The following is a 27,230-nucleotide window of genomic DNA, read 5'->3' on the forward strand; positions in this document are numbered from 1 at the left end:
TATTCATGTCTGTCTGTCTGCCTACCTATCTATCTCTTATCTGTGTAAGAAAATATATACAGCCACCTACTTGCTCACAGCGAATCTAGGCAGTTTACAAAAAATAAAAACAGTGTAGAAGAAATAAAAATAAAACATAAAATAAATAAAATAACCCCCTACACCCCCCACCCCTGGCAACAACACCCAGTCAAATGAACCATTTGATTTATTTATTTATTTATTTATTTATTTTTCATATTTATATACCGCCCTATCTCCCTAAGGACTCAGGGCGGTTCACAGGCAGTTAAAATACATATAAATACAATTAAAAACGACAATTAAAAAACTTATTCTATAGCCCAAATTATTAAAAACAGTATAAATAGTAAAAACCCCTTAAAACCAGTTACTTTAAAATCTAATCCAGTCCCGCGCAGATAAATAAGTGTGTTTTAAGCTCGCGACGAAAGGTTCGGAGGTCCGGAAGTTGACGAAGTCCTGGAGGGAGTTCGTTCCAGAGGGTGGGAGCCCCCACAGAGAAGGCCCTTCCCCTGGGTGTCGCCAGACGGCACTGCCTAGCTGACGGCACCCTGAGGAGTCCCTCTCTGTGAGAGCATCCCACTCTGGGAGCCCCAGGTCCGCTGGCAAGACCACGTCTTCAGGCCCTTACAGAAGTATCAGAGTGGGAGCCAGTATAACTTCCCGAGGGATGATGTCCCAGAAGGAGGGAGCCACCACGGAGAAGGCCCTTCTTCTGGGTCCCGTCAGATGTATCTCCTTAGGGGATGGGACCCGCGACATGACATGACCTGGCCTGCTTTGCCCCCATTTCATTCCTTGATGTCAGGGAGATATTATGTGTAGAACTTCCTCTGCAGGCAGGAATACCTGAAAATGATTCCTCCTCCCCCCAAAGGAAGAAAGAGTGGGTGCCTGTGGGTGTGTTTGGGATCAACACCTCAGCAAACCAGGCCAAACCCAGATAGCTAAGTAAATTAACTTTTGTACGGGAATATCTGCAAGAAGACCAGAGAAGTAGGAAAGATTGGGAAATTTGTGAAGCATCCCAGGATAAGGCCCCTTGCAAGCCTCTTCCTTACACACACACACACACACACACACACACACACACACACACACACACACACAGTTGCAGTCCTCAGCTCCTCTCAAGGCTGACTTGACTTTTGAGTGGATGTGTAGCAGTGCCTTTATTAAACTTTTGTCTCACGAATCAGTGATAATTTATAAAAAGTATGTATTGGTATACATGCATTAAAGCTTTTTAATGTCTGTTAGCCATTAAAGTATAATTACATTTTGGACTTTTTTTTAATTATTGGTTTTACGTGAATGTATATTTAAAGATTGGGCGCTTGTAAATGTCTCCTATTTATGCATTGAAAACTGGGCTCCTTTCTGACAGAACCATAATTAAAAAGAAGGATTACTTAAAATACCACTTAATCACTGTGTCACTGAAGGATTTAGCCCTCATTAATTAGATGTTAATAAATAGTCATAAACAAAAAAGTGCTGTTTGAGATCCAGAATTATAATATGATCAGGAGAATAATAGGTCTTCAGACTAGGTGCTGGCTCTCTTTTATTCAGTATTAAATTGAGCGTGAAATTAGTGATGCTGTGCTAATCTTTTGAGTTTTTTTCTCCTTGCCAATACCTACAAGAGGAAACACATGAGACCCTTCCGAAGGGGAAGGGGAGACGTGAAGCCTGTTCTGGAAGAAGGAGGAAATGATACTTGGTGGAACATCCAAGAAGGCTGCTGAAGTTCCCTTAACCACTCACATCCTTCCTGGTTAATCCCAACACCCTCCAGGAGTCTTTTAAAGTCGTATGTGGAGTCCTGGAAAGACTTGGCTTTGGCCCCTGGGACTTCCCAAACGTTGTTCTCAAAGTGTAATTTAATGGGACTTCAAATCAGTCCTGTCTTTTGGAGGAGGGCAACCCTGCTGCAAAGGCCAGGTGTGACCTTTGGTCCCAAAAACTGCCCCAAAGAGGCAACTGGACTTTCTGGCTTTTCTTTGAAAATGTTTAGTTTTTCATCCAAGAAGCTTCTTGAGCTCTGACTGGCTGGTGGAGAATGGAGGGATTTCTATTCCTTGCAGGCAGCTGGTCATTGGCATCCTTTGAGAGGGTCATTGAGGCCGCTTGGAGGTTTATCTGTGTCCTCAGGGTCACCTGAGTAGCACAAATGCGTGTGGAGCCTTCTTGGCTGCAGGATGTTTTTCTGCCCTGTGTCCCTTCCCTGTTGAAGTCAGGCATAGGCTGTTAGGGGTGACTCTGTGTTGCCTGCATCTCAAAGTGAAGTGTAAACGGTTCCTGTAGCCTGCAGTTTTTCTGGAAATCTGTTCATACTCCCGCACCATTCGAAGGATGCTCATCCTAAAATGCATAGCTAAATGTCTATGGAGATCCTCCGTCATCCAGGTCATGGTTGTCCCAAAGGTGCTTTTTCAGGAGGCAACTGGACTTCCTCATTTTCTTTTGAAGATGTTTCGCTTCTCATCCAAGAAGCTGCTTCAGCTCTGACTGGATGGTGGGGAAGGGAAGGATTTATACTCCTTGCAGGCAGCTGGTCATTTGCATTCTTTTAGGGAGTCATTGAGGCCACCTGGAGGTTTATCTGTGTCCTCAGGGACATCTGAGTAGTGCAAATGGAAGTGGAGCTCCCAAACAGACTGCTTTAAGCCAACCTTCCCCAACCTTCCTCCCTGCTAGAGAAAAATTGTGGGTTCACCTCTGGTAAGCTTGCCCTTGGTTATTCGTTTTGCCTCTTGACACACAGTTGTGCACTTAGATTGGAGGGATTCTCCCTCACGCCCATTTTTTCTTGCAATTTCAGATGCCCAACATCAATTTACTCCTATGTTTCTCAACTTCGACAACTTTAAGATGTGTGGACTTCAACTCTCAGAATTCCGCAGCCAGCAGGGGAATTGAAGTCCACACATCTTAAAAATAGATGAGATTGAGAAACACTGATTGACTCTTAAATGCTAGGAGCTCTCCTTCCCAACCTTCTCCTTCCCACATCTAATTGTTGGATGCTCTCAAGGGGAGGGGAGATAGGTTCCTTCCTCCCTAAAAAATTAGAATAGCAATCAAAACTGTCTATATTTCATCTTGTTTTATGAAATGTGAGGGTTTCTTAAAAATTTGTTCTGTTTTATTCCATTGCTTTTTTTCTGTTTAATTGCATATTAAACATGGCCAGAAGATTTTATGTGTTTCTGGAAAAAATATTTATAAACACCTTTTAAAAAAACAGATAACCCACTTGCTTTGCTAACCTATCTGTTTGGAGAGGAAACATGGTGATGCACAGAAAATGCAGTCTTCCCATATTGGCTCAGGATGATGGGACCTGTAATGCAACATATCTGGAGGGTACCAGAAGCACCAGATCAACTATATGTTATTTGATGGCATTTTATTTGCAGCTCAGATCAGCCAAAAGATTTGTAATTCTCTGGTATACAATTAAAATGCCAATTATGGTTTAGCCAGCTCTCTCTGCTCTTTAACCTGAAACGATCTGTTGTTTTTCCTTCCCTGTAAATCACCAGTGATGAATGTTGTTGGATGTGTTTTATTTTCCTTTTAATTTATGAACCATGAGCTGCCTTTATAAGGTTTTTTTGGGAGGGCATCTGCCGATTTCCTAATTAAGCTTTGTTAGCATCTATCACAGCAGCTGTGCAGTCTTAGAAAGGAAAGAAAATGGTTTTAATTTGTAGTAGGCTGGGATGGAGATGTTTAGGGATAATTCTCCAACATTTGGCCTGCAGAGACATGATATCACTGATCTCCTAAATGTGTGAACACAGCCTGGCCTCTTCTTCCCTCCCCCTTTCCTCTTTTCCGAGGAACAGGGCTAACTATGCTTGGATGGAAATAGGACTGACAAAGGATCCAGTTTGCAAGCTCAGCTTGGAAAGGAAGATTCATTGTAACAGATTAATTGTGAGTCCGTTATTGACAAATGTCCATTAAATGCAAAAGTACCGCATTGCGGTGATTTATGTCATTTGCACCCATTTACCACATTTGCATAATGGTGTCAGTTTTTAAATAATACGATTTTCCTCACTTGGGTGCAGATCAGTTCATTGATTGTATATCATTTACATGACAATTACACTATGCACATGATGTAGTTTATCTGAGGAATTTTGTCCATTGGAGGTGAAGACTATTGAATCAACAGTCAATTAGGAAAGAAAGGCCACCCCAACTTGATCAGTTAGGAAAGAAAGACTCCTGGCCCACAGTTACCCAAAGGTATATTTTACTAAAGCCAAATGGTTCCAGAAGAGGCAAAGCTGGATCTGAGATTTTCACGCGTAAAAGATACCCGTTAACTTCCCCTTGTTCCTGGCCAACCCCCTGGTTATTAGTCACTGTCCAATCAGGTGCTAACAGATTGTTTGGGAAATGTTCCCTGTCTTCTTTAATGTGACCTTGAGAAGGTTGGTGTTTCCCACAGGACGGGATGGGCTCGGTTTCATTTCCTCCAGATTCCCTCCCTGTGTCCCTTCCCCCACTGTAACCGATGTCAGGCTGTCCGCTTGCGTTGGGTAGCTTAGCTGAATGGCAGCCACGACAGTTTCACTGTAACAGAATCTTAATAGCCTTAGACTCCTTAGAACTAAGCAGAAATTTCCTGACAGTTAGAACAATTAATCGGTGGGACAACTTGCCTCCAGAAGTTGTGGGTGCTCCAAGACTGGAAGTTTTTAAGAAGAGATAACTCTTTGTCTGAAATGGTACAGGGCAGTGATGGGGAACCTTTTCAGCACCTAGTGCCCAAACCAGAATCCGCGTGTGCACGCCGGAGCCCCAGAAACTCAAAGACCAGCCCTCTCTGTGAGTACGTGCATCGTTGCCACCAAGCCTTCTGGTTTCCAGAGTGTGGATGTGCACCAGCCAGCTGGTCTTGGGTTTCTGGGGCTCCGGCATGTGCGAAGATCAGCTGGCTGGCACGCATGCACACGCCGGAAATCAGAAGAGCAGTTGGCGACAGTGCACGTGTCCACAGAGAGGGCTCTGCACGCCACGTGTGCCATAGGTTCGTCATCATGGGTGTAGGGTTTCCTGCCTAAGCAGGGGGTTGGAGTAGAAGACCTCCCAAGATCCCTTCCAATTCTTCTATGCTCTGCTCTGCTCTGCTGTGCCGTGCCGTGCCTTCTATTCCGTTCCCATTCCTATTCTATTCTCTCCTTGCTAAGATCCCACTGTGATGCCACAGGGCAAACTTGTTTGCTTGCTGATCAGTGGGTATTCTGTGATGAGCCGAGTCCCCCCGAACGTACCATACACGCATTCCAACGGTGCCCCAGTGCAAAAGTAGGTCCTCCTGGTGGTAAGGAAGGGGGAATGCCCATTGAACGGAATGACAGCATGGTTTATGGGCATCCCTTCAGGACAGGGAGACCTTCCATGTTGGACTGCAGTTGTATTTGCCATATAAACACCGAAAGAGCCTTTAGAAATAATTTGGTTTACCATCAGTAATAACTCTGAACGTTCCAGTCTTTCAGAAAAATGTGATGCTTCACGTGACTGGCTGCTTTTGAAGCGCTGGGTTGTCAGCTCCCATCCTTGCTAAGAGCTTAACTTGTAGACATGCTAACTCTAAATTGATCCCCGGTGTATCCCTGAATACGATATTCTTCCCATTTCTGTCCTATTATCCAGTTTAGGCCATTTATTATAATCAAGTGCTTTTCAGGTCGGAAACACATGTGGAAGATATACTTTGTCTTCCTGCCACAAGCATTTCCAAGAAAATGATTAAGAGTCAGATACAGACCCCAGATGAAAGCCTCATCAATAAGTATTTGTTGCAGTATGTTTGTTTTAAGAATCCCACCTTTCCTCTAGAACTCGGAGATTTAAATGGCAACCTCTCTTCCTTTGAGGCCCACAGAAAAATAGTTCTGGCCCCAGGGTCTCCTAGCAGTGTTTCTCAGCTGTGGCTACTTGAAGATATGTGGACTTCAATTCCCAGAATTCCCCAGCCAGCATAGGATAGTTGGCTGAGGAATTCTGGGAGTTGAAGTTCCCATTTCTTCAAGTAGCCCTGGCTGAGAAACAGCATCCTAGTCAATTTCCGTGGTTGAGAGTGACTTTGAACCTGGATTTCTCCAGACCTGGTCCAATGTTGTAACACCCACACCATGGCTTTCTGTCTCACAACTGGGAAGGTTTGGCTATATTTAGTTTTATGTGCAACTGACATGGATCTTCATGCAGTTACTACAGCCTAACTCACTGCTCACTCAGTCCTGACCAGCTCAAGGTTGACTCAGCCTTCCATCCTTCCGAGATCAGTAAAACGAGGACCTAGATGGCACGCAGAGCCCTCTCTGTGGGCATGCGTGCCATCGCCAGCTGCTCTTCTGGTTCCCAGTGCACACCTGCACGGCTGCCAGCTGGTCTTCATGCGTGCTGGAGTACCAGAAACCCAGAGACCAGCATGCGCACTGCCAGCTGGTCTTTGGGTTTTCGGCGCTTTGGCATGTGTCAGCACCCCTGTTCCAGTTTGGGCACTCAGTGCCGAAAAGGTTCACCATCACTGACTTAGATTGTTGGGGGCAAGATGCTGACTGTAAAACCGCTTAGAGAGGGCTGTAAAGCCCTGTGAAGCGGTATATAAGTCTAAGCGCTACGGCTACTGCTATTAAATGTGCTCCTAATAGCTTCCCTGGTAGTAGCTGCTGCCGAATGACAGTCTCAGGTGAATGTCTCTGAAAAAACAGAATGGTTCCATTGCCACTCCTATGTTAATGAAACGATTTTAATATTACAATAAATGAGGTCCCCCCCACAATCCTTTCCATATTAAAGGGAATTGGATTGTTATTAGAGCATATTTCACGAAGATGGAAAGGAGCTCTAATATGTGCTTGACTCTTAAAGCAGTTAATCCTATATTAATTGTAGTTGGGATCCATCTGTCCTTGTCGGATGGCAAAGCATTCATCACTCAAGGAAGGCTGGAGCATCTCGGAAGGCGGAAGAGCTCCCCCTGGAGGACGTCTCTCATATACCAACCGAGATTGAGGTTGGATTGAAGGAAAAATCCTAGAACAGGGATGGCTAAACCTTTTTTCCCTTGGGTGCCGAAAGCACGCGTGCGACACTCATAATGCAGTGCCCCCCCCACAGTCCCCGCCCCTGCACATGCGTGCACAACCCCCCGCACTCCCCCCCCCCAGTGCATGTGCATGCGACCCCTGTTTTGGTGCTAGCGGGCCTCCCTGAAGCCTCCTGGAACCAAAAAAGGGGCGCGGGGAGGGCCCTGCACTCCCCCCACCCCCACACATGCATGCGCGTCTCCCGGCAGAGACCCAAAAATCAGCTGACCTGGGTGTTGGCTTGCATGCCAGCAGAGATGGCTCTGCACGCCACCTGTGGCACGCATGCCATAGATTCACCATCACAGTCCTAGAAGAAAAGCTAGCCTGCTTCCCCCATTACGGGCAGTCCTTGACTTACGACCGCAATTGAGCCCAAAATCTCTCTTGCTAAGTGAGTTTTGCTCCATTTTACAACTTTTCATGCCACATTTCTTCTTCATGCCACGTTTCAGAGCAAAACTCTGCAGTTGTTAAATTAATAACACGGTTGTTAAATTAATCTGACTTCCCCATTGACTTCTCTCATCAGAAGGTCTCAAAAGGAGATCACATGACCTCAGGACACTGCAGCTGTCCTAAATATGAGTCAGTGGCCAAGCGTCTGAATTTTGATCATATGACATGGGGGGGTGGTGCAACAGTTGTAAGTCTGAAAAACTGTCATAAGTCACATTTTCCATCGCCATTGTAACTTCGAACGGTCACTAAATGAAGTGTTGTAAGTCGAGGACTACCTGTACTTCCTCTTCTGGTCAGTGAGCTTAAAAAAAATTTCCAGTGTTGGAGCATTTATAACTTCTTCAGGCAAGTCGTTCCACTTATTAATTGTTCTAACTATCAGGAAATTTCTCCTTAGTTCTAAGTTGCTTCTCTCCTTGATCAGTTTCCACCCATTGCTTCTTGTTCTACCCTCAGGTGCTTTGGAGAATAGTTTGACTCCCTCTTCTTTGAGGCAGCCCTTGAGATATTGGAACACAGCTATCATGTCTCCCCTAGTCCTTCTTTTTATTAAACTAGACATACCCAGTTCCTGCAACCGTTCTTCATATGTTTTAGGCTCCAATCCCCTAATCATCTTTGTTGCTCTTCTCTGCACTCTTTCTAGAGTCTCAGGATCTTTTTTACATCGTGGCGACCAAAACTGGATGCAATATTCCAAGTGTGGCCTTACCAAGGCATTATAAAGTGGCACTAACACTTCACGTGATCTTGATTCTATCCCTCTGTTTATGCAGCCCAGAACTGTGTTGGCTTTTTTAACAGCTGCTGCACACTGCTGGCTCATATCTAAATGGTTATCCACTAGGACTCCAAGATCCCTCTCACAGGTACTACTATTGAGCAAGGTACCACATATATGGTACTGGTGCATTTTGTTTTTTTGGCCTAAATGTAGAACCTTACTTTTTTCACTGTTGAATTTCATTTTGTTAGATAGCGCCCAATGTTCAAGTCTGTCAAGATCTTTCTGTAACTTGAGCCTATCTTCTGGAGTGTTGGCTATTCCTGCCAGCTTGGTGTCATCTGCAAATTTGATGAGTTCCCCATCTATCCCCTCGTCCAAGTCATTGATGAAGATGTTGAAGAATACTGGGCCTAAAACAGAGCCTTGGGGTACTCCACTGCATACTTCCCTCCATGTGGATGTAGTTCCGTTGAGGACTACACGTTGAGTGCGGTTGGTCAGCCAGTTACGAATCCATCTGGTGGTGGTGCTGTCAAACCCACATTTTTCTACTTTATCTAGTAGTAGGTTATGGTCTACTTTATCAAATGTTTTACTGAAGTCCAAGTAAATTATATCGACAGCATTCCTCTGGTCTACTAATTTTGTCATTTTGTCAAAGAATGCGATAAGAATGCGATAAGATTAGTCTGGCACTTTTGGATGAGTTTTGGAATCCTACCTAAAAAGGAGGGGAATGTGGATGCTAATTTCCTCTTCAAGTCCCTCTTCAAGCCACTTCCATTTCCTCACCCCCCCAACTCTACCATTATGTTTCTGGCTGGCTTTTCCATGTATAGGGGTGCCTTCCATGGCAGTCTGCCTTTAATTGTTTTAAAACCTTAAAGGAAGAAAACTACAATGGCGTTTTGAGAATTTGAACCCTTTCTAGCGTGTCTGGCCACATGATCTTTTCCGCCTAGCTCCGGTAAAGAAAGTCCTGAAGATTTTAGGAAGAACAGCATTCATGTCAGGAAGAATGGTCAAGCGGCAGGAAATGTTGCATCTGAAAGGGGACATTTATTTATTTATTTATTTATTTATTTATTTATTTATTTATGCCTGGGGAATTCTGGGAGTTGAAGTCCACCAGGCTTAAAGTTGCCAAGGTTGGAGACCTCTGTCTTAAACGGTCTTGCATTTGAACCACTCAGCAAGAGAAAGGATTAGTAGCACTTGCAGTAATAGGTTGTCAGAACACAAGTCAAAATGTTGTTGGAAGCTAGGAAATGGAACAGCATCCCCACCATGGTGCCCTCCAAGTATATTGGACTACAGTTCCCATCATTCTCTAACCACCACAGATTTAACAGATTAACAGAGTTGGAAGGGACCTTGTAGGTCATCTAGTCCAACGCTCTGCTCAGGTAGGAGACCCTACACCATTTCTGACAGATGGCAGTCCAGTCTCTTCTTGAAAGCCTCCAGGGATGAAGCTCCCACAACTTCTGAAGGCAACTTCTGTTCCATGGCTTGACTGTTCTCACTGTCAGAAAATTTCTTCTTATTTCTAGGCTGAATCTCTCCTTGTTCAGTTTCCATCCATTGTTCCTTGTCTGGCCTTCGGGTGCCTTGGAAAATAGCTTGACCCCCTTCCTCCTCTCTGTGGCAGCCCCTCAAATATTGGAAGACTGCTATAATGTCTCCCCTTGTCCTTTTCTTCACTAGACTAGCCAGGCCCAGTTCCTGTAACTATTCTTCATAACTTTTATTCTCCAGTCCCCTAATCATCCTGGTTGCTCTCCTCTGTACTTTTTCTAGAGTCTCAACATATTTTTTTATAGTGTGGTGACCAAAACTCTAGGTGTGGTCTTACTAAGGCTCTATAGAGCAGTATTAGTACTTCCCTTGATCCTGAATGTATCCCTCCGTTAATGCAACTGTAAGCCTTGCCAGAAGGACACCCTAAACATTATATTCCAGGACCGCTGGTAACTGCTGAGCAGGGATTATAGTTAGAGCTGCCATCCTTTGCTCACATAACAGCTTGCTTTCAGAAGTTCATCACTGGAGGCTTTCAAAAAGAGACTGGACTGCCATCTGTCAGTAATGGTGTAGGGTTACCTGCCTGGGTGGGGGGTTGGACTAGATGACCTACAAGGTCCCTTCCAACTCTGTTCATCTGTTCACCATATGCTTTCCTAGATGCCAGTCTGCAATAAGTCTTGGGTGTGGGGGAGCTGTAAGAAACCGAAAGTGATGAAAGGATGAAGCTGTCTATCTAGACCCGTTCCAGTCCGGCTTCCGACCCGGTTATAGCACGGAGACGGCTTTGGTCGCGTTGGTGGATGACCTCTGGAGGGCCAGGGATAGGGGTTGCTCCTCTGCCTTGGTCCTATTAGATCTCTCAGCGGCTTTTGATACCATCGACCATGGTATCCTGCTGCGCCGGTTGGAGGGATTGGGAGTGGGAGGCACCGTTGATCGGTGGTTCTCCTCCTATCTCTCTGACCGGCCGCAGACGGTGTTGACAGGGGGGCAGAGGTCGTCCGCGAGGCGCCTCACTTGTGGGGTGCCTCAGGGGTCGATTCTCTCGCCTACCCTGTTCAACATCTATATGAAGCCGCTGGGCGAGGTCATCAGTGGTTTCGGGGTGAGTTATCATCTGTATGCTGACGACATTCAACTGTACTTTTCCACCCCAGACCACCCCAACGAAGCTATCGAAGTGCTGTCCCGGTGCCTGGAAGCCGTACGGGTCTGGATGGGGAGAAACAGACTCAAGCTCAATCCCTCCAAGGCAGAGTGGCTGTGGATGCCGGCACCCCGGTACAGTCAGCTGCACCCGCAGCTGACTGTTGGGGGCGAGTTAGTGGCCCCAAAGGAGGTGGTTCGCAACTTGGGCGTCCTCCTGGATGGACGGCTGTCCTTTGATGAACATCTGGCGGCCGTCTCCAGGAGGGCCTTTTACCAAGTCCGCTTGGTCCGCCAGTTGCGTCCCTTCCTTGACCGGGATGCCTTATGCACAGTCACTCACGCTCTGGTTACGTCTAGGTTGGATTACTGCAATGCTCTCTACATGGGGCTGCCCTTGAGGTGCACCCGGAGGCTGCAGTTAGTCCAGAATGCAGCTGCGCTAGTAGTAACGGGAGCCGCTCGTGGCTCCCATGTAACATCACTGCTGCGTGGTCTGCACTGGCTTCCTGTGGTCTTTCGGGTGCGCTTCAAGATTTTGGTCACCACCTTTAAAGCGCTCCATGGCTTAGGACCCGGGTACTTACGAGACCGCCTGCTGTTACCTTGTGCCTCCCACCGACCCGTACGCTCTCACAGAGAGGGTCTCCTCAGGGTGCCGTCCGCCAAACAGTGTCAGCTGGCAGCCCCCAGGAGCAGGGCCTTCTCTGTTGGAGCATCGACGCTCTGGAATGAACTTCCCCCTGGCTTACGTCAAGTGCCTGATCTTCGGACCTTTCGCCGTGAGCTAAAAACATATTTATTTATTCAAGCGGGACTGGCATAATAGTTTTTTAATATTTTAAACTGGGTTTTTTATTGTTTCGGGGTTTTAAATTTTTTAAATTTTAAATTTAAATTTTTAACTATCGGCCTTTTTGTAATATGCTCTATTTTAAATTTTGATTTTAATTGTATATATATTGTGTTTTATTTTGGCTGTACACCGCCCTGAGTCCTTTGGGAGAAGGGCGGTATAAAAATTTAATAAATAATAAATAATAATAATAATCTTTGTGCAGTCCAGAGACATCTGAAGGCCGCAGACCTGGGAGTGGAACGCAAAGGCTCACCATCTAGCTCAGGGGTTCCAACCTTGGCAACTTTAAGACTTGTGGACTTCAACTCCCAGCAAAGCTGGCTGAGGAATTCTGGGAGTTGAAGTCCACAAGTCTTAAAGTTGCCAAGGTTGGAAACCCCTGAGCTAGCTTGCCAAATGTTGGGACAGTTACTAAAACATCTTTGAATGTGACTGGACAATGGGGAGATAACAAGGGGGTGGAATGGAAAAGGGTCTTTGCATGCAAACTCTTAGATCTGGCTTTGCTGCTGTAACCGCTTGGCTTTTAGTAAAAATAACTTTTTCCCTAGGAATGGAGTCGAGAGTGTTTTTTTCCTAAGAGATCAGAATGGGCCAGGTCTGACAGTTATTGAAACATGACATATATCTCACTATCCTCCCATTCGCTAGAGGAAAAATACCTACTGATGCATTAAAGGAAACCGCTAATTGGTGTGATTTCCAAGAGGGGAAGATATGTATTTATCTGCGTTACAATAATGGCTTTGGGATCCAATAAAGCTTCTGCGTTTGTAATGATATTAGCCAAGTAATCAGTTTTTGGTCGATTACAGAGGTGGAATTAATTTAAAATCTTCTATTATTTTTACTGGCTCGTTTTTAGATTTTCGAATTTTTCCGTCATATTTTTCTCTGGAAACTTTGTAATGGCTGAATAATAAAAACTAACTGAGTTGAACTGACGGAGTTACTACTTATCGCGGAATGTGTTGGTTCACTTTCTGCCCAGGAGGCAGAGTTTAGTACTTGCAGTTATTTCCATTTTCACTTGTTGAGAATGGAGGCCTCTGTGTGTGCGTGGATTAAACGTGATTGATATCTGCTCCAATAGCATGTTAGTTCTAGAGTCCAAACTCAAAGAGCAACTGAGTTTGCAAATTATACTGAACTGTAACTGCAGCTTGTTTGGTTTTGGCAAAGATGCCCCTCTTGCTTCTGGATTTGGTCATTGCAATTAGATGCGTGTGCTAATCTATGACTCTGGTTGATTGGGATGCAGGACAAGGAAGGCACAAGGAATGTTTTGCAATCTGAAGAGTGGTTTAGTCTGATGAGTAAAACTGCCAAGGATCGATTGATTGATTTCTATGCCACTCTATTCCCAAAGGTGCAAAGCAACCTAAATGAAGAGGAAGTGGGGCAGGAAAGGGATGATCCAAGTGCAGAGGAAGGGCCTTCACCTCATCCCTAGCAAGCTTGACTTTGGGTTTTAGGGCACCCTGGAAGCAGGGATTTTTATTTATTTATTTTATTTATTTATTTTGTCACAACAATATATGTAGGTATCATACAAAAGGTTATATAGTATATAAACACTTATATGAGTAAATGTAAGGAGGTATAAGCATATATATATAGAGAGGAAGAAGAAAAGAAAAACAATAGGACAGGAATGGTAGGCACGTTTGTGCGCTTATGCACGCCCCTTATGGCCCCCTTAGGAATTTTCATCCTTCATTCTCAGCGGCCGGGGTGTGTGTGTCCTTTGCTTGATTTGTCTTGTGGCCAGTTGTACCTGTTTCTGGATCAGGAAATGCCAATCACAATCATCCATGCCTTGGCCACCTCCCAAATGGATGACTGCCATGTGCTTTTAACGAGGCTGCCCCCTGAAGAGCCCTAGAGAGCAGCCATAGGTCCAGAATGTCTCAGCAGAGGCAGTTCTGGGTGACCCCTTGTGACTCCACTGCTCCATGAGCTGCACTGGCTCCCAGTCGGTTTCTAGGCGAGGGTGGCCCTTCAGGTTATTTGCTCACTGGATCCTCAAAAACACATGCCTAGCATAACATGTGCTCATCGGGAAAGATGCTACATCTGGATTTGTTTTCATTATCATAGCATCTACATTGAAGTTGGCTGATGACTCAGCTCAGTATTTCAAGGCCAGGTTTGAAGGCACATGATGTAGGAGTGTTCCAAAATCTGAGCCAAGCAGATTAGGACTTGTTCTGTTCCGAGGATCTCATGGTTCTCCAGATGTGCTGGAACTCAACTCTCTCCATGTATAGCAAGCAAAAGATATTGGGAGTTGCCGTGCCAGAGTGTCTGAAGGTTGTTTTCCCTTGGGCTTCTCAGGGTCTGGATGGAAAACTTCCTTCATGTCTCTCTCTTTCTCTGAAGCCGTGTTCCGGGGTGGAGTTATTGCGGTGTATACATTGAGTACATTTATATCCTACATTTTCCTCTTAAGAGCTGTCATTTCATTCCCTTCTATTTTGCTTTGATCCTCCTACCTGTTCAGTTCTGGGTTCAGGCTTTCAGAATTCCCAGTAGAGACTGGTTCAACAAGGGTGATCAGGGACAACGCTCAGTGAAGAGGAAGGAAAGGAAGAGAATGAGTTGAGAAGAGAAGACCTGGGGGACTAGATGACACTTATCAAATATATTGCACTGAAGATGATCAAGGTTTGCGCCCCCTATCTTTCCAGAGCTCATAGTAGAAAACAACCATTTGGTTTAAGGAAGGGTAGCTTTTGGTTTGTTCTATTTTAAATAATTAGATTCCTTAATTTGACAGCGAATGATATTTCCCAGAAAGATGATCATTCTTTGGACATCTTCATTTGGATGTCCTTCATTGGGCATCTTCAAGTGGAGGGTAGACAACAATCTAGCCAAGATGCTTTAGCTTATAACACTATATCTGCCCTCCATGGCCTCAGTAGCCCCTCCAATTTGTGATTCACAACCGTGAATCTCCTAATTCGGGGGTGTCAGACTCTTATTTCATTGAGGGCTGCATCAGGTTTGTGTTTGACTTCGGGGGGGGGGGCGTAGCTATGGTGGGCGTGGTCAGCTCGATGTCACTCGTGTTGGGGGCACCTGTGGTGGCCCAAGCGCTCTGCCAGAGAAAACAGGCTCCTAAACGCCGTTTCCAGCTGTGACGGTCTCCTGCAACCCTCTACCAGCAAAAAGGGAGGTCGGGAGCCGGGGGGCGGGGGGGGTGGCGCTGCGTGCAGCCGTCCCAAGTTCCGTTTTCACTGGCAGAAGCTCCACAGGCTGGTCCTTCGCTGCTTCCAGACCAGCTCTGTGGGCCAGTTCTAAGCACCCCGAGGGCCGGATCAGTTTGACATTTCTGTCCTAATTTATCCATCTTGGGAGGTAGGTTGTGGCACATAGCTCCACAGTTAGGTGAGAATGTGAGCTTTCATCTTGGACTGGAAAAAAACAATATACATATAAGATCTAGGTAATGTTTGATGGGTGTGAAAGTTATGGTTGGTCTGTGTATCTACCTTTTTAACCCATGCATGCTATTTTCCCACCCCAGCATGTAATAGCGAGTAATTCTATGCACAAATTTTCCTGCTGAGAAAGGCGGTTTCTTCTTTCATACGTTGCTTCTCAGACAAATGAAATACTCTTTTTTTTCCTGCCCCAGTTCAAGAAACTCACTGATCTCTGATCCTGAGCTGACAAAACACAAGAGCCATGTTCACCTCACACGCAGTGTCTGAACAGAACCCCTAAAATAAGTCCTGTGGTTTGCACAACCTGCTAAGAGAATATATTTGGCTACCCAGAAAATGCTGTGCCAGCAGTGACCTTGTGCTCCTGCTTCTGGCCTGGCCTTGCGGGTGGCGAAGCAGCACTTTCTGTATTGGGCCTTCTGGTTTGAGGAGGAGTGGGGCAGATTTTGCTTTTAATGCTTAGATCGGGGTCTCCAACCTTGGCAACTTTAAGCCTGGCAGACTTCAACTCCCAGAATTCTTCTGCTACTATAAGTGTCAGGAAGTGAAATGGATTAATTGTGGTCCTAAATCAAGGTAGTCCTCGATTTAGGACCACAATTGAGCTCAAAATTTCTGTTGCTAAGTGAAACATTTGTTAAATGGAATTTTGCCCTATTTTACGACCTTTCTTGCCACGGTTGTTAAGTGAATCATTGCAGTTGTTAAATTAGTCACACGGTTGTTAAGCGAATCCTGCTTCCCATGGACTTTGCCTGTCAGAAGGTCGCAAAAGATAATTGCATGACCCCAAGGCACTGCAACCGTCATACATCGGAGTCAGTTGCCAAGTGTTTGAATTTTGATCACTTGACCATGGAGATGCTGCAACCGTTGGTTGTGTGAAAAACAGTCATAAGTCACTTTTTTCAGTGTAACTTCTAACAGTCACTAAATGAATTGTTGTAAGTCAAGGACTGCTTGTAGTTTGGAGCCACATAAGCCTTAAGAATGAAGAGATCAGTCCACTTGCCCACCTTCCCAAGTGTCTGAGGCTTTTTTCTTCCTGGTGTTGGTGTGTGTGTGTGTGTGTGTGCTCTTTTTCTTATAAACTTTTTGTGAGTTAAAATCTGAATGGAGGAGACAGGGAGTTTGCGCTAAAAAAACCGGCGTAGCACGAGATAAATGGGGACTGCTTTTCTTCAGATAGTGCTCTGCAGCTTCTGGACAAATGATTAATTCTCTGCTTTCTTGGTTTTCAGCCTGTTCCAGCACTACTGCTACAAGCAAGGAGGAATGCGGCACACTTCCTACACCTGCATCTGCGGCAGGTAAAACATTGGAAGGGGGGCGGCATTGATTTCCCAAAGCGTGGGATTAATGTAGAGCTTGTGCACAACAATAGGGAAGCTTTTAAATTAAGTGCAGGTTATTTAGCATGCCTAGATCGAATACTTCGGTGAAAAACGAAAACAAGGGAAGGTTTATTGAGTGAGGCCCATAAAAATGGAAGACCTTTAGCTGAATCTGGCAAGGCCATACATAGAGCTGGGTGTCAGGGTTCCAAGAAATACACCCACAGCAAACAGAACTCCGAGGCAGGTAGGTTCCTCAAAGAATAGCTTTATTGGACATATCATATTGGCACAGATCTGGTGAAAATCTGAATGTTCCCGCGGTTTTCACCTAATTTAAAGTAAAAGTTTTTCCCCTTCCCCAAACAATTAGTCACATGGTCCAATCAAGGTGCCGTCCGGTTTCCTGGTAACATCACTCCTCCTCTCTCTGACCACCTGTGGGAATGTCCTTAGTTCCCAGAGAAAGTATTTTGTTTTGGCTACAAACTCCAGCTATCTCGGTTTCCCCCTACTTATCCCTCAGCTCCAGTCTGGCAACACTGAAGCTTCAAAATGGCCTCAGCCAGCTCAGCTTCAGGGTTGACATTGGGGTGATTGCTGGCATATTCGAGAGCTGCTGCCCTCTTGACTCTAAGGCAGAGTTCCTTGACCTTTTTGGCTTTGCGGACTGGTGTTGCAGGGGGAACAGGGCTTGGTTCTGCACACCTGGCGGGCAAGCGCACACGCACAGCTCCATTTGCACAAGTGTTGGGGACATGCACCTGCCGCTCATGCAAATGGAACACACGTGCATGCATTCACCCACTGCTTGCACATGTGGAGGTGTGTGTACTCGCCCGCCATTTCTGCTGCCAAGTTCTGAAAGGCTCAAGGCCCGGTAGTGGACCCGGGGTTGGGGACCCCTCCTCTAAGGGATACCAACAAGAATATCCTTAGGCCCAGAATGCAGAAATGTTACCACTTGTGCCTTTTCTATAAATCTTCCAAGTTTTTCCACCCTCTCCTTTGGTCTGTGGCTATTACAAAATAGAATTTACTGTATTTGGTGTGTCCAAGAGGAAATACCTACCTGCCAGTATTGTGCCCCTTCAGCAGCCCAATCAGATGAAGAGGAGGCATGGGAGTCAGGGTCAGCATCAAGGCAATCTGAGAGCTTGGAGAGGGAAGAGGGAATGGGGCTGGCAGAGAGAGGGGGGGGGAGAGGTGGAGCTTATGCCATCTGTCAGCCCTCAGATGGAGAGTCAACAGCCCCCAAGTCTGAAGGTGGCTGATGAGGAAGAGGAAGAACAGCTGGGTCCAGTGCCTGATGTGTTGATGCGCAGAAGGCAGAGGAGAGGAGAGCAGTGGAAATCTATGGGCCGGTCCTTGGGACGGAAGAGCCACCGCTGCTAGCAAAGCCCCACCCTAGCTCTGGGGATAAAAGGCAGGGGGTGAGGATGAGTAGATGTGGCAGAGAACTATTCATCTCCCTGCCAGACAGACTTGTTAGCCTGCGGTGAGAGAGACCTTTTGCCGGGGCTGCCGGCGCTCCTAATAAAGGAATCTTTGATTTAACCTCAGAGGGTTTGTCATGTTTGGGGAGCTGGGTCAGAACAGCCAGTTTAGAAGTACCACTTCATTGTTCAGAAACCACTCCCCCATGCCGTGGCTACTCTGTGCGGGCAACCTTTGGCCGGTTGAGGGTCCCAGTAGTTAAGGCTGTGATGTGGATCAGCTTTGGCTGGGGTGGGGGTGGGGATTTGTGAGACTCTCTTTGCGAGGTCAATTCTTCAAAACATCTTTTGGGGCTTACAGGTGTAGGTTTGTTTCCCAACTCATAATGGAATATACTATTAGTTTTGGATTTGGTGCTTGTGGGGCTGTAGAAAGGGCGGGTTATAAAAAGACCTGGCACTGGAGCTCTTTCTCCAGGTGTGTTCAGTCAGCATACTTGGCTCTTCTTTGGGGAGGGAGGGAGGGTTATCTTTCTAAAATATTTGGGGATTCAACCACAACCTTTCGCCCAGTACAACAGAAGGCCATCCACCCGCTGAGCAGCTTCTGGGGGCACCTTTTTAATTGTTGCGCTGGTCCCTGGCAGAGAGCTGAGCTGAACTAAAACTTGTGCCATCATAAAGCTGCTAAGTTGGCTCAATAAAAATAACATCTCGCTGATCAATATTTCCAGCAAGAAGGAAATGGGACTTAAAGAGTCTTCATTAAAAATAAAAGAAGTCGTGCTGGCAAAATGAGGGGAAGTGCCGAGATGGCTGAGCAGCCATCAAGCGCTGAAATCCTTTCATGCATATTTAATCTGGGGTTAATTGATTAGCCGAATTCCGTATAAAACATTCTGTTAGTGCAAATTAGAAGTGGGCGGGTTTGCTTGGCCTGCACCGGATTGGCTACGTGAAAAGCCGCACTTTCTATCAAAATGATGGGAAACAGCTTGGCTTATTTTAGAGCCAACCCTGCACCAGGAGCTTCCAAGCTTCCTTTGGAACAGCTACTGAGGTGGGGGGAGGAGAAGCTGTTTCATCTTTCCAGGGAGAAGCAGAGAGAAAGAATAGAGTAGTGAGCCCCCCACCTGACCTTATGGGGCAGTGATTGCAGGATGATCTGCTGACTGCCAGCAGTTCGATCCTCAGCGTTGACTCAGCCTTCCATCCTTCTGAGGGCGATAAAACGAGGACCCAAATTGTTGGGGGACTTTGTCTATTAGCGAGGGCTGTAAAACACCGTGAAGTCTTAAGTGTGATTGCTATTGTTATTTTGGATGGTTCTGATAAAGGCTGATCATGTTCTCTGGTTGGGTTGGATACATGAGAAGATCAGATGAGGAGGAAGGTGCTGTTGCAAACTCCAGCTGCTGGGCAGATTTGGTCTCTGGCAAGATAAGACTAATGAGGACCTCTGAGAAAGCGCATGATTGCAGCAAAAGGGGCCACCAAGGTCTCGGACTGAGCAGCAATGCTACATGGCAAAACAGAGCCAAGACTGGCCGGCAAGGGCTTTATGTACAGATGCCAAGTCTGGTAGAAATAAATAAAACCAGAAAAAGAGAAAGGAGAGCCCTTTCCCCCTTCTCACTTAATTTATGGTGCAGGAAACGATTTCTGCCTTCTTTGATAATGTGTCCAGGTCTTTACAAAACTAGTGCATGCACAGTTTTGTAGAGAAGCTGGCATGTTGGCACAGGGAAATCCGCACACAGGTTGCAGTGTTCCAAAGATGGCTGGGATAATTTATTTCAGACCAGTTGGGTCTTCAGCTATATGAAAACTGTTGCAATCCTCTATGTGCCTTTTCACCATCATGCTACGGGAAATCTCTTCATGATGCAGATTGATAGTTTTAATTTTCTGATTCGTAATTGCTGATTTAAATATTTTATTAGTTTATCAAAATATAACAGAAATACAAGGAAAAATAAAGATAATGAGGTAATAACATGAAACCTCAGCTTTTTCCTTTTAAATAATAATACAGGAATAGAAGGAGAGGGGAGGGGAGAGGAGAGGAGAGGAGTTGGAAGGGACCTTGGAGGTCATCTAGTCCAACCTCCATCTCAGGCAGGAAACCCTATACCATTTCAGACAAATGACTACTGCTCAGTCTCTTTTTTAGAGCCTTCACTTCCTACACAACTGAGCCTAAAATTTATGTTGCTAAGTGAATAATTTGTTACCTGAGATTTGACCCATTTTATGACTTTTCTTGCCATAATTGTTAAGTGAGTCACTGCAGTTTTTAAATTAGTAATACTAATAATAAACAGTAATAGTAGTAATATAAATAACAAGAAAAAAATCAAGGAAACAGTCGGTCCACTAAAGAGAGAAAATGGCAAGGAAGTAACAGGCAACAGAGAGAAAGCAGAGCTGCTTAACTCGTTCTTTGCATTGGCCTTCACGCAAAAAGAAACTATAGCCCAACCTACCAGAAACATAACTGTAAAAAACAGATTGGAAATAAAAGTTAAAATAAGCAAAAAAATAGGAAGAGAACACCTGTCTGATCTTGATGAATACAAATCACCAGGACCTGACAGATTACATCCCAGGGTTCTAAAGGAGCTGGCAGATGTCATCCCAGAACCACTGCATCACATCTTTCAAAAATCCTGGAACACCAGAGAACTACCAGAGGACTGCAAAAGAGCTAATGTGGTTCCCATCTTCAAAAAAGGAAAGGGAAAAAAAAAACAGACCCAGGAAACTACAGACCTAACATCAATACCTGGGAAGATATTGGAAAAGATAATTAAAAAACAGATCTGCCAACATCTAGAAACAAATAAAGTAATAACTAGCAGTCAGCACAGGTTTGTTAAAAAGAAATCATGCCAAACCAATCTTATTTCATTCTTCAACATAGTGACTAAATTAGTAGACCAGCGAAATACTGTGGACATAATATACTTAGATTTCAGTAAGGCATTTGACAAAGTATTTATTATTTATTTATTTATTTATTTATTTAGATTTTTATACCGCCCTTCTCCCGAAGGACTCAGGGCGGTGTACAGCCAAATTATAAAACAAAACAATATACAGTTAAAATAAAGACTTAAAATAAACATATTCCATAAATGGCCGAAAATTTTAAACAATCCAATTTAAAACCCTTAAAATTCATAAATAGTAACCCCAATTAAAATTATTTAAAATTTAAAAATTTAAGCCAGTCCCGCTTGAATAAATAAATGCGTTTTCAGCTCACGGCGAAAGGTCCGAAAGTCTGGTAATTGACGCAAGCCAGGGGGAAGTTCGTTCCAAAGCGTAGGAGCTCCAACAGAGAAGGCCCTCTCTTGGCCTTGGCTGACGGCACCCTGAGAAGACCCTCTCTGTGTGAGCGTATGGGTCGGTGGGAGGCATAAGGTAACAGCAGGCGGTCCCATAAGTACCCGGGCCCTAAGCCAAAGTAGACCACAACCTACTTCTTCATAAGCTAGAAAAAAGTGGGATAGATAACATCACCACCAGATAGATTTGCAACTGGCTGACAAACCTTATTCAACGAGTAGTCCTTAATGGGTTTAAGTCTACATGGAGAGAAGTAAGCAGTGGGGTGCCACAAGGTTCCGTTTTAGGCCCAATACTCTTTAATATCTTCATAAAGGGCTTAGATGAGGGAATAAAAGGGGAACTCACCAAATTTGCAGATGATACTAAGCTGGCAGGAATAGCTAACACCCTAGAAGACAGGCTCGAGATCCAGCTGGATCTTGACAGACTTGAACACTGGGCCCTATCTAACAAAATAAAATTCCATGTACAGAAGAGTAAAGTCTTATACTTACGTAAGAAAAACCAAAAGCACACATATAAACTGGGTGAAACCAGGCTTAATAGCAGCAACCATGAGAGGGATCTTGGAATCTTAGTGGACAACCAGCTAAATATGATAAATAAATACATAGTGTAAGCCGCCCTGAGTCTTCGGAGAAGGGCGGGATATAAATGAAAAAAAAAAAAAATGAGCTAGCAGTGTGCAGCAGCAGCTAAAAAAGCCAACACAATCCTAACTTGCATTAACAGAGGGATACAATCAAGATCAAGTGAGGTACTAATACCACTCTATAAAACCCTAGTAAGACCACACCTAGAGTACTGCATCCAGTTTTGGTCACCACACTATAAAAAAAGATGTTGAGACTCTAGAAAAAGTGCAGAGAAGAGCAACCAGGATGATTCGGGGACTGGAGACTAAAACATACAATGAACGGTTGCAGGAACTGGGCATGGCTAGTCTAGTGAAGAAAAGGACCAGGGGAGACATGATAGCAGTCTTCCAATATTTGAGGGGCTGCCACAGAGAGGAGGAAGGGGGTCAACCTGTTTTCCAAAGTACCTGAAGGCCAGACAAGGAATAATGGATGGAAACTGAACAAGGAGAGATTCAACCTGGAAATGAGGAGGAACTTTCTGACAGTGAGAACAATCAGCCAATGGAACAGGAGTTACCTTCGGAAGTTGTGGGAGCTTCATCAATGGAGGCTTTCAAGAAGAGACTGGACTGCCATCTGTCAGAAATGGTGGAGGGTCTCCTGCTTGAGCAGGTGATTGGACTAGATGACCTATTAGGTCCCTTCCAACTCTGTTAATCTGTTAACTTAGTTGTTAACTGAACCTGGTTTCCCCATTGACTTTGCTTGTCAGAAGGTCGCAAAAGGGGATCACAACCAGAGGTGGGCTGCAGCCAGTTCATACTGGTTCGGGTGAACCGGTTGTTAAGTTTTTTACCAGTTTGGCTAATCTGGCTAATCCCACCCCTGGATTCACATCACCCTGGGACACTGTAACCATCATAAATGTGAGTCAGTTGTCTAGCTTCCGACAACTGGCCTTAACACTAGCCAGGGCACTGTGAGCACAATATGTACACTGCAGCCCATCGGACACCAGTCGCCTGATGCGAGATCCTGCATGGAATCAGCATGGAATCTGTAGGGGATTTAGCAGCCCCTCAGACAAAGGCTTTGTAAGAGATTGGATCGATGTCAGGTGTGGCTGCTTCAGGAATGAGTCTGGAGGGAGGCAGAGGAGGCTTTGGATGGACTTTGGAATCCGTTTTGAATCTTCTCTCATTTATTCGCCCTTTCCCAACCTGGCATTAGACAGAGGCTGATAAAGGAAGTCCAACATGTTTGAAGAAGTTGTAAGAGGTTACTTCCAAGAAAGGACTCTGGAAGTTTAATTACAAGAATATTGACCATCAATTGTGTTGTAAATGTTGTACCTTGATGAATGTATCTTTTCTTTTATGCACACTGAGAGCATATGCACCAAGACAAATTCCTTGTGTGTCCAATCACACTTGGCCAATAAAAAATTCTATTCTATTCTATTCTATTCTTGTTAACACACACACACACACATTAACTAAGTTTGAAGGGACCTTATCTAGTCCAACCTCTTGCCCAAGCAGGAGACCCTACACCATTTCTGACAAATATCAGTCCAGTCTCCCCTTGAAAGCTTCCAGTGATGAAGCTCCCACAACTTCCGAAGACAACTTCTATTCCATCAGTTGATTGTTCTCCCTGTCAGAAAATTTCTCCTTATTTCTAGGTTGAATCTCTCCTTGTTCAGTTTCCATCCATTATTCCTTGCCTGGCCTTCAGGTGCTTTGGAGAATAGCTTGACCCCCTCCTTTGTGTGACATCCCCTCAAATATTGGAGCACTGCTATCCTGTCTCCCCTGGTCCTTCTCTTCACTAGACCAGCCATGCCCAGCTCCTGCAACTGCTCATCATGTTTTAGCCTCCAGTCCCCTCATCATCTTGTTCATGAATCAATTCTGGATACATGTGGATTTTCTTTAAAAATATATTGCTTCCTCTTCCTATTTCAAAGATGCTTGGTAAAGTACATTTTCTTTTCATTTTAACCTTGCTTGTGCCACCGTATGAGTCAAGCTAAATATGGTTTTGTTTACAACATAGATCCCTCTTTTTAAAATTTCATGCGTCTCCAAAGGCTTCATTTCTCAGTGTTTCACAAAAGAGGATTTTTCCTTCTCAATTTCCTCCTCTTGCCATTCTTTAATTTGCAAGAGGTCTTGCTACCAAGCAGGGAGCGTGATCTTTCATTCTTTAATAACTCCGACTAGCTCAGAATTTTGAGTGTGTTGGCTCATTGCAAATTTAAAAAGTGGATAAATAGAGATCTTTTGTGAATCAAAGGCCACAATATTCAGAAGATCAAATTGGGCATATTAATGAAAGAATTGTGTTCTTTTTGTGGACAGTAGATGCTCTTTAGGGAAGAAAAAACTCCCTGCGAGCTAATAAAATCCTTGGTTGCATAAACAGAGGCATAGAATTAACATCATGTATTAGTACTTCTGTATAAAGCCTTAGTAAGGCCACACCTGGAATACTGCGTCTAGTTTTGGTCGGCACATTATAAACAAGATGTTGAGACTTTGGAAAAAATGCAAAGAAAAGTAACTAGGATGATTAAAGGCTTGGAGACGAAAACATATGAAGGAGTAGGTTTGGCTAGTCTAGAGAAAAGAGGGGGGGGGACACATGATAGCAGTATTCCAATATTTGAGAGGCTGCTGCAAAGAACAGGGGGTCAAATTATTTTCCAAAGCACCAGAGGGCAGGACAAGAAACAATGAACAGAAATTAAACAAGGAGAAAAGCAACCTGGAATTAAGGAGAAATTTATTAAGAGTAAGAACAATTAACCAGTGGAACAGGTTTCAGAAATTGTGGTCGCCCCATAAATTTAAAAACTGGAGGTTTTTAAGAAGAGATTAGATCACTACCTATCTGAAATGATATAGGATCTCCTGCTTGAGCAGGGGGCTGGACTAGAAGACCTTCAAGGTTTCTTCCAGCTCTATTCTGATTGATCCTGCAGCTGACTTTCAAATTGTCCACCTCACAGACTCTCAAACTTTATTGGCATATTAATGTATTGAATTATTTCCTAAATATTTCGATCATTCTAGGTCTGTAATGGGAATTTACCTTGTGCCAGGATGCATAGTTCAGATTCTCCAAAGTTTACTTCCTCTCTAAAATGCACGGGGCTTTTTTTCTTCATTAGCATACCCCTGCAATACTCCTTGTCTGCTAAATTGTCTTGGCATTTATAGTGTGCTTGCAGATGGGCGCACATGCGTTTTGCTTTAGGGAGGCAATCTAAATGATTTTTTTTTTAAAGCCAACCCAGACAAAGCAGCAAAATAATATTTCTCAGTGGATCCTGGATGAAAAATGCATGAGCAAAACAGTGGCAGAGACGTTTTGCTTGTTTGTTCAGGAAATGTGGATCTTGGGGAGCAATTAAACCTTTGGAATTTTTCTTATGCAGCCCACAAGTTCTCCCACTTTTCTTAGAAAGTTAATTTGTAGACTGTAAACTAGTAATTTGTAAAATCTCCTTAACCTTTTTTCTGTAAGCCCTTTCTTTTAGAACTTCTTTGTCCAGAATTAAAGCAATCTGGAAAACATTGCCTTTAATTGAGATGCCAGTTGAGATGTCTGTTGTACTATAACTGGCCAAGTGATGCTTCCTCATTGATGGCTTTTGAAATCAGCCACATCCATTTCTCTCTTGCCGTTGAGCTCTTTAAGGGCGGGGAAAAGAGTGGTTCCTAGTTTTCTCTGGATTTAATTGGAGATGAAATGTTGGGAAAGATTGTTAAGACTTTTACAGAGAAGATATTAGATTAAAATGGTGCAGTATCCAGATTCAACAGCAATAGCACTTAGACTTATATACCGCTTTACAGTGTTTTATAGCCTAGGCAGTTTACAGAGCCAGCACTACCATCTGGATCCTCATTTTACCCACCTTGGAAGGATGGAAGGCTTAGTCAACCTTGAACAAAAGTTGAACAAATGCTTCAGATTTGGGGTGGGCTTACTCAGTGTGCCAGTCCAAGCAGAGATAGTGGACCTGTGCCAGATTGAAAGCAAGAGCCCTGGTGGTGCAGTGGTTAGAGAGTGCAGTACTGCAGGCTACTTCGGCTGACTGCTGGCTGCTTGCAGTTTGGCAGTTCAGATCTCACCAGGCTCAAGGTTGACTCAGCCTTCCATCTTTCCGAGGTGGGTAAACTGAGGAGCCAGATTGTTGGGGGCAAGAGGCTGACTCTGTAAACCGCTTAGAGAGGGCTGGAAAGCACTGTGAAGCTGTATCTTTCCCGCTTAAGATCCCTGTCACCTGGGGTCTACTACCACTGAGCTCTTTTGTGGGAAAGTCCTTCTCCAGAGTAGGCTGGCTAGAGGCCTAGTCTTCCCTTACATGCAGATCGTGGGGTAAGACTCCAGTGCTGATGGAGTTGGGAGAATGCATTCTTAAGAAAGAAAAGCTGTCTTCTTGTAGGTAAAAGACTAACATGTACAGGGAGATTCAAGCTCAGACGTTTCTCCTCTTATACCAGCTATTTGACTTCCAGAGATTTTTTTAAGAAGTACAGAAGAACTTAAAATAAGTTTCGCCCTGAAGTGTTGGTTTTACAGCTTCAGAGTTCAGCACCCTATTCTCCCACATGTATAGCTACTCACGTAAATCTGTTTGGGGCTAACACCCAATTTGGCGAGTCTCCCATCCTCAAACTGCAGGGAATTTTGCTGCCGGACACTGCTTCTGTGGGGTAACAGGTTCTCCATTGCTCATTTAGTCCAGCTGTGGGCAGGCTTCCAAGCTGGGAGGAGAATAGTAGAACAGGGTGATCAGACCATCAAAAGCAATGTGACATCACTGTGAGTGGCCCACAAACAGCCAACTGTTTCCTGTTGGGATAAAACTAGTCTTTGGAGGAAGTCCTAAGTCTCAAGCCATGCGAGCATTTTGCCTTTGGAACTCCCAGTTCTGCTGCAACAGTCTCTTATATATGAGACCATTCGCTTCCAACCTGTTTATTCTCTGGCAAGTAATCAGCCCTAGTATAATAGTACATAATTTGGTCCTCTAATAATGTTTATCCAAGCAAGAGCCTTTGGCAGGGCTCAGTCGCTCTCATTTCGTCCCAGCTTCCCATGCACTGAGTTTGCCCAGTTCTTCAGTTGATGGAATAGATACTCCAAACAAACCATCAAAAATGACACTGAGCTTGTTGGTTGAAAATCCA

At 44.6% G+C, this 27,230-nt stretch overlaps 1 protein-coding gene across 1 annotated transcript in view; it reads left to right on the forward strand.

Annotated features, from left to right (window-relative positions):
• The window catches only part of PEPD (peptidase D), a 163,806-nt gene that overhangs the window by 100,011 nt on the left and 36,565 nt on the right, over nt 1–27,230 (forward strand). Inside the window, exon 10 of the mRNA XM_058154728.1 lies at nt 16,563–16,631. Within this exon, the coding sequence (XP_058010711.1) occupies nt 16,563–16,631 (69 nt within the window). The remainder of the gene's footprint in view (nt 1–16,562; nt 16,632–27,230) is intronic.

This window comes from Ahaetulla prasina, chromosome 12, assembly GCF_028640845.1.
Source record: "Ahaetulla prasina isolate Xishuangbanna chromosome 12, ASM2864084v1, whole genome shotgun sequence".
NCBI classification, from domain to species: Eukaryota; Metazoa; Chordata; class Lepidosauria; order Squamata; family Colubridae; genus Ahaetulla; species Ahaetulla prasina.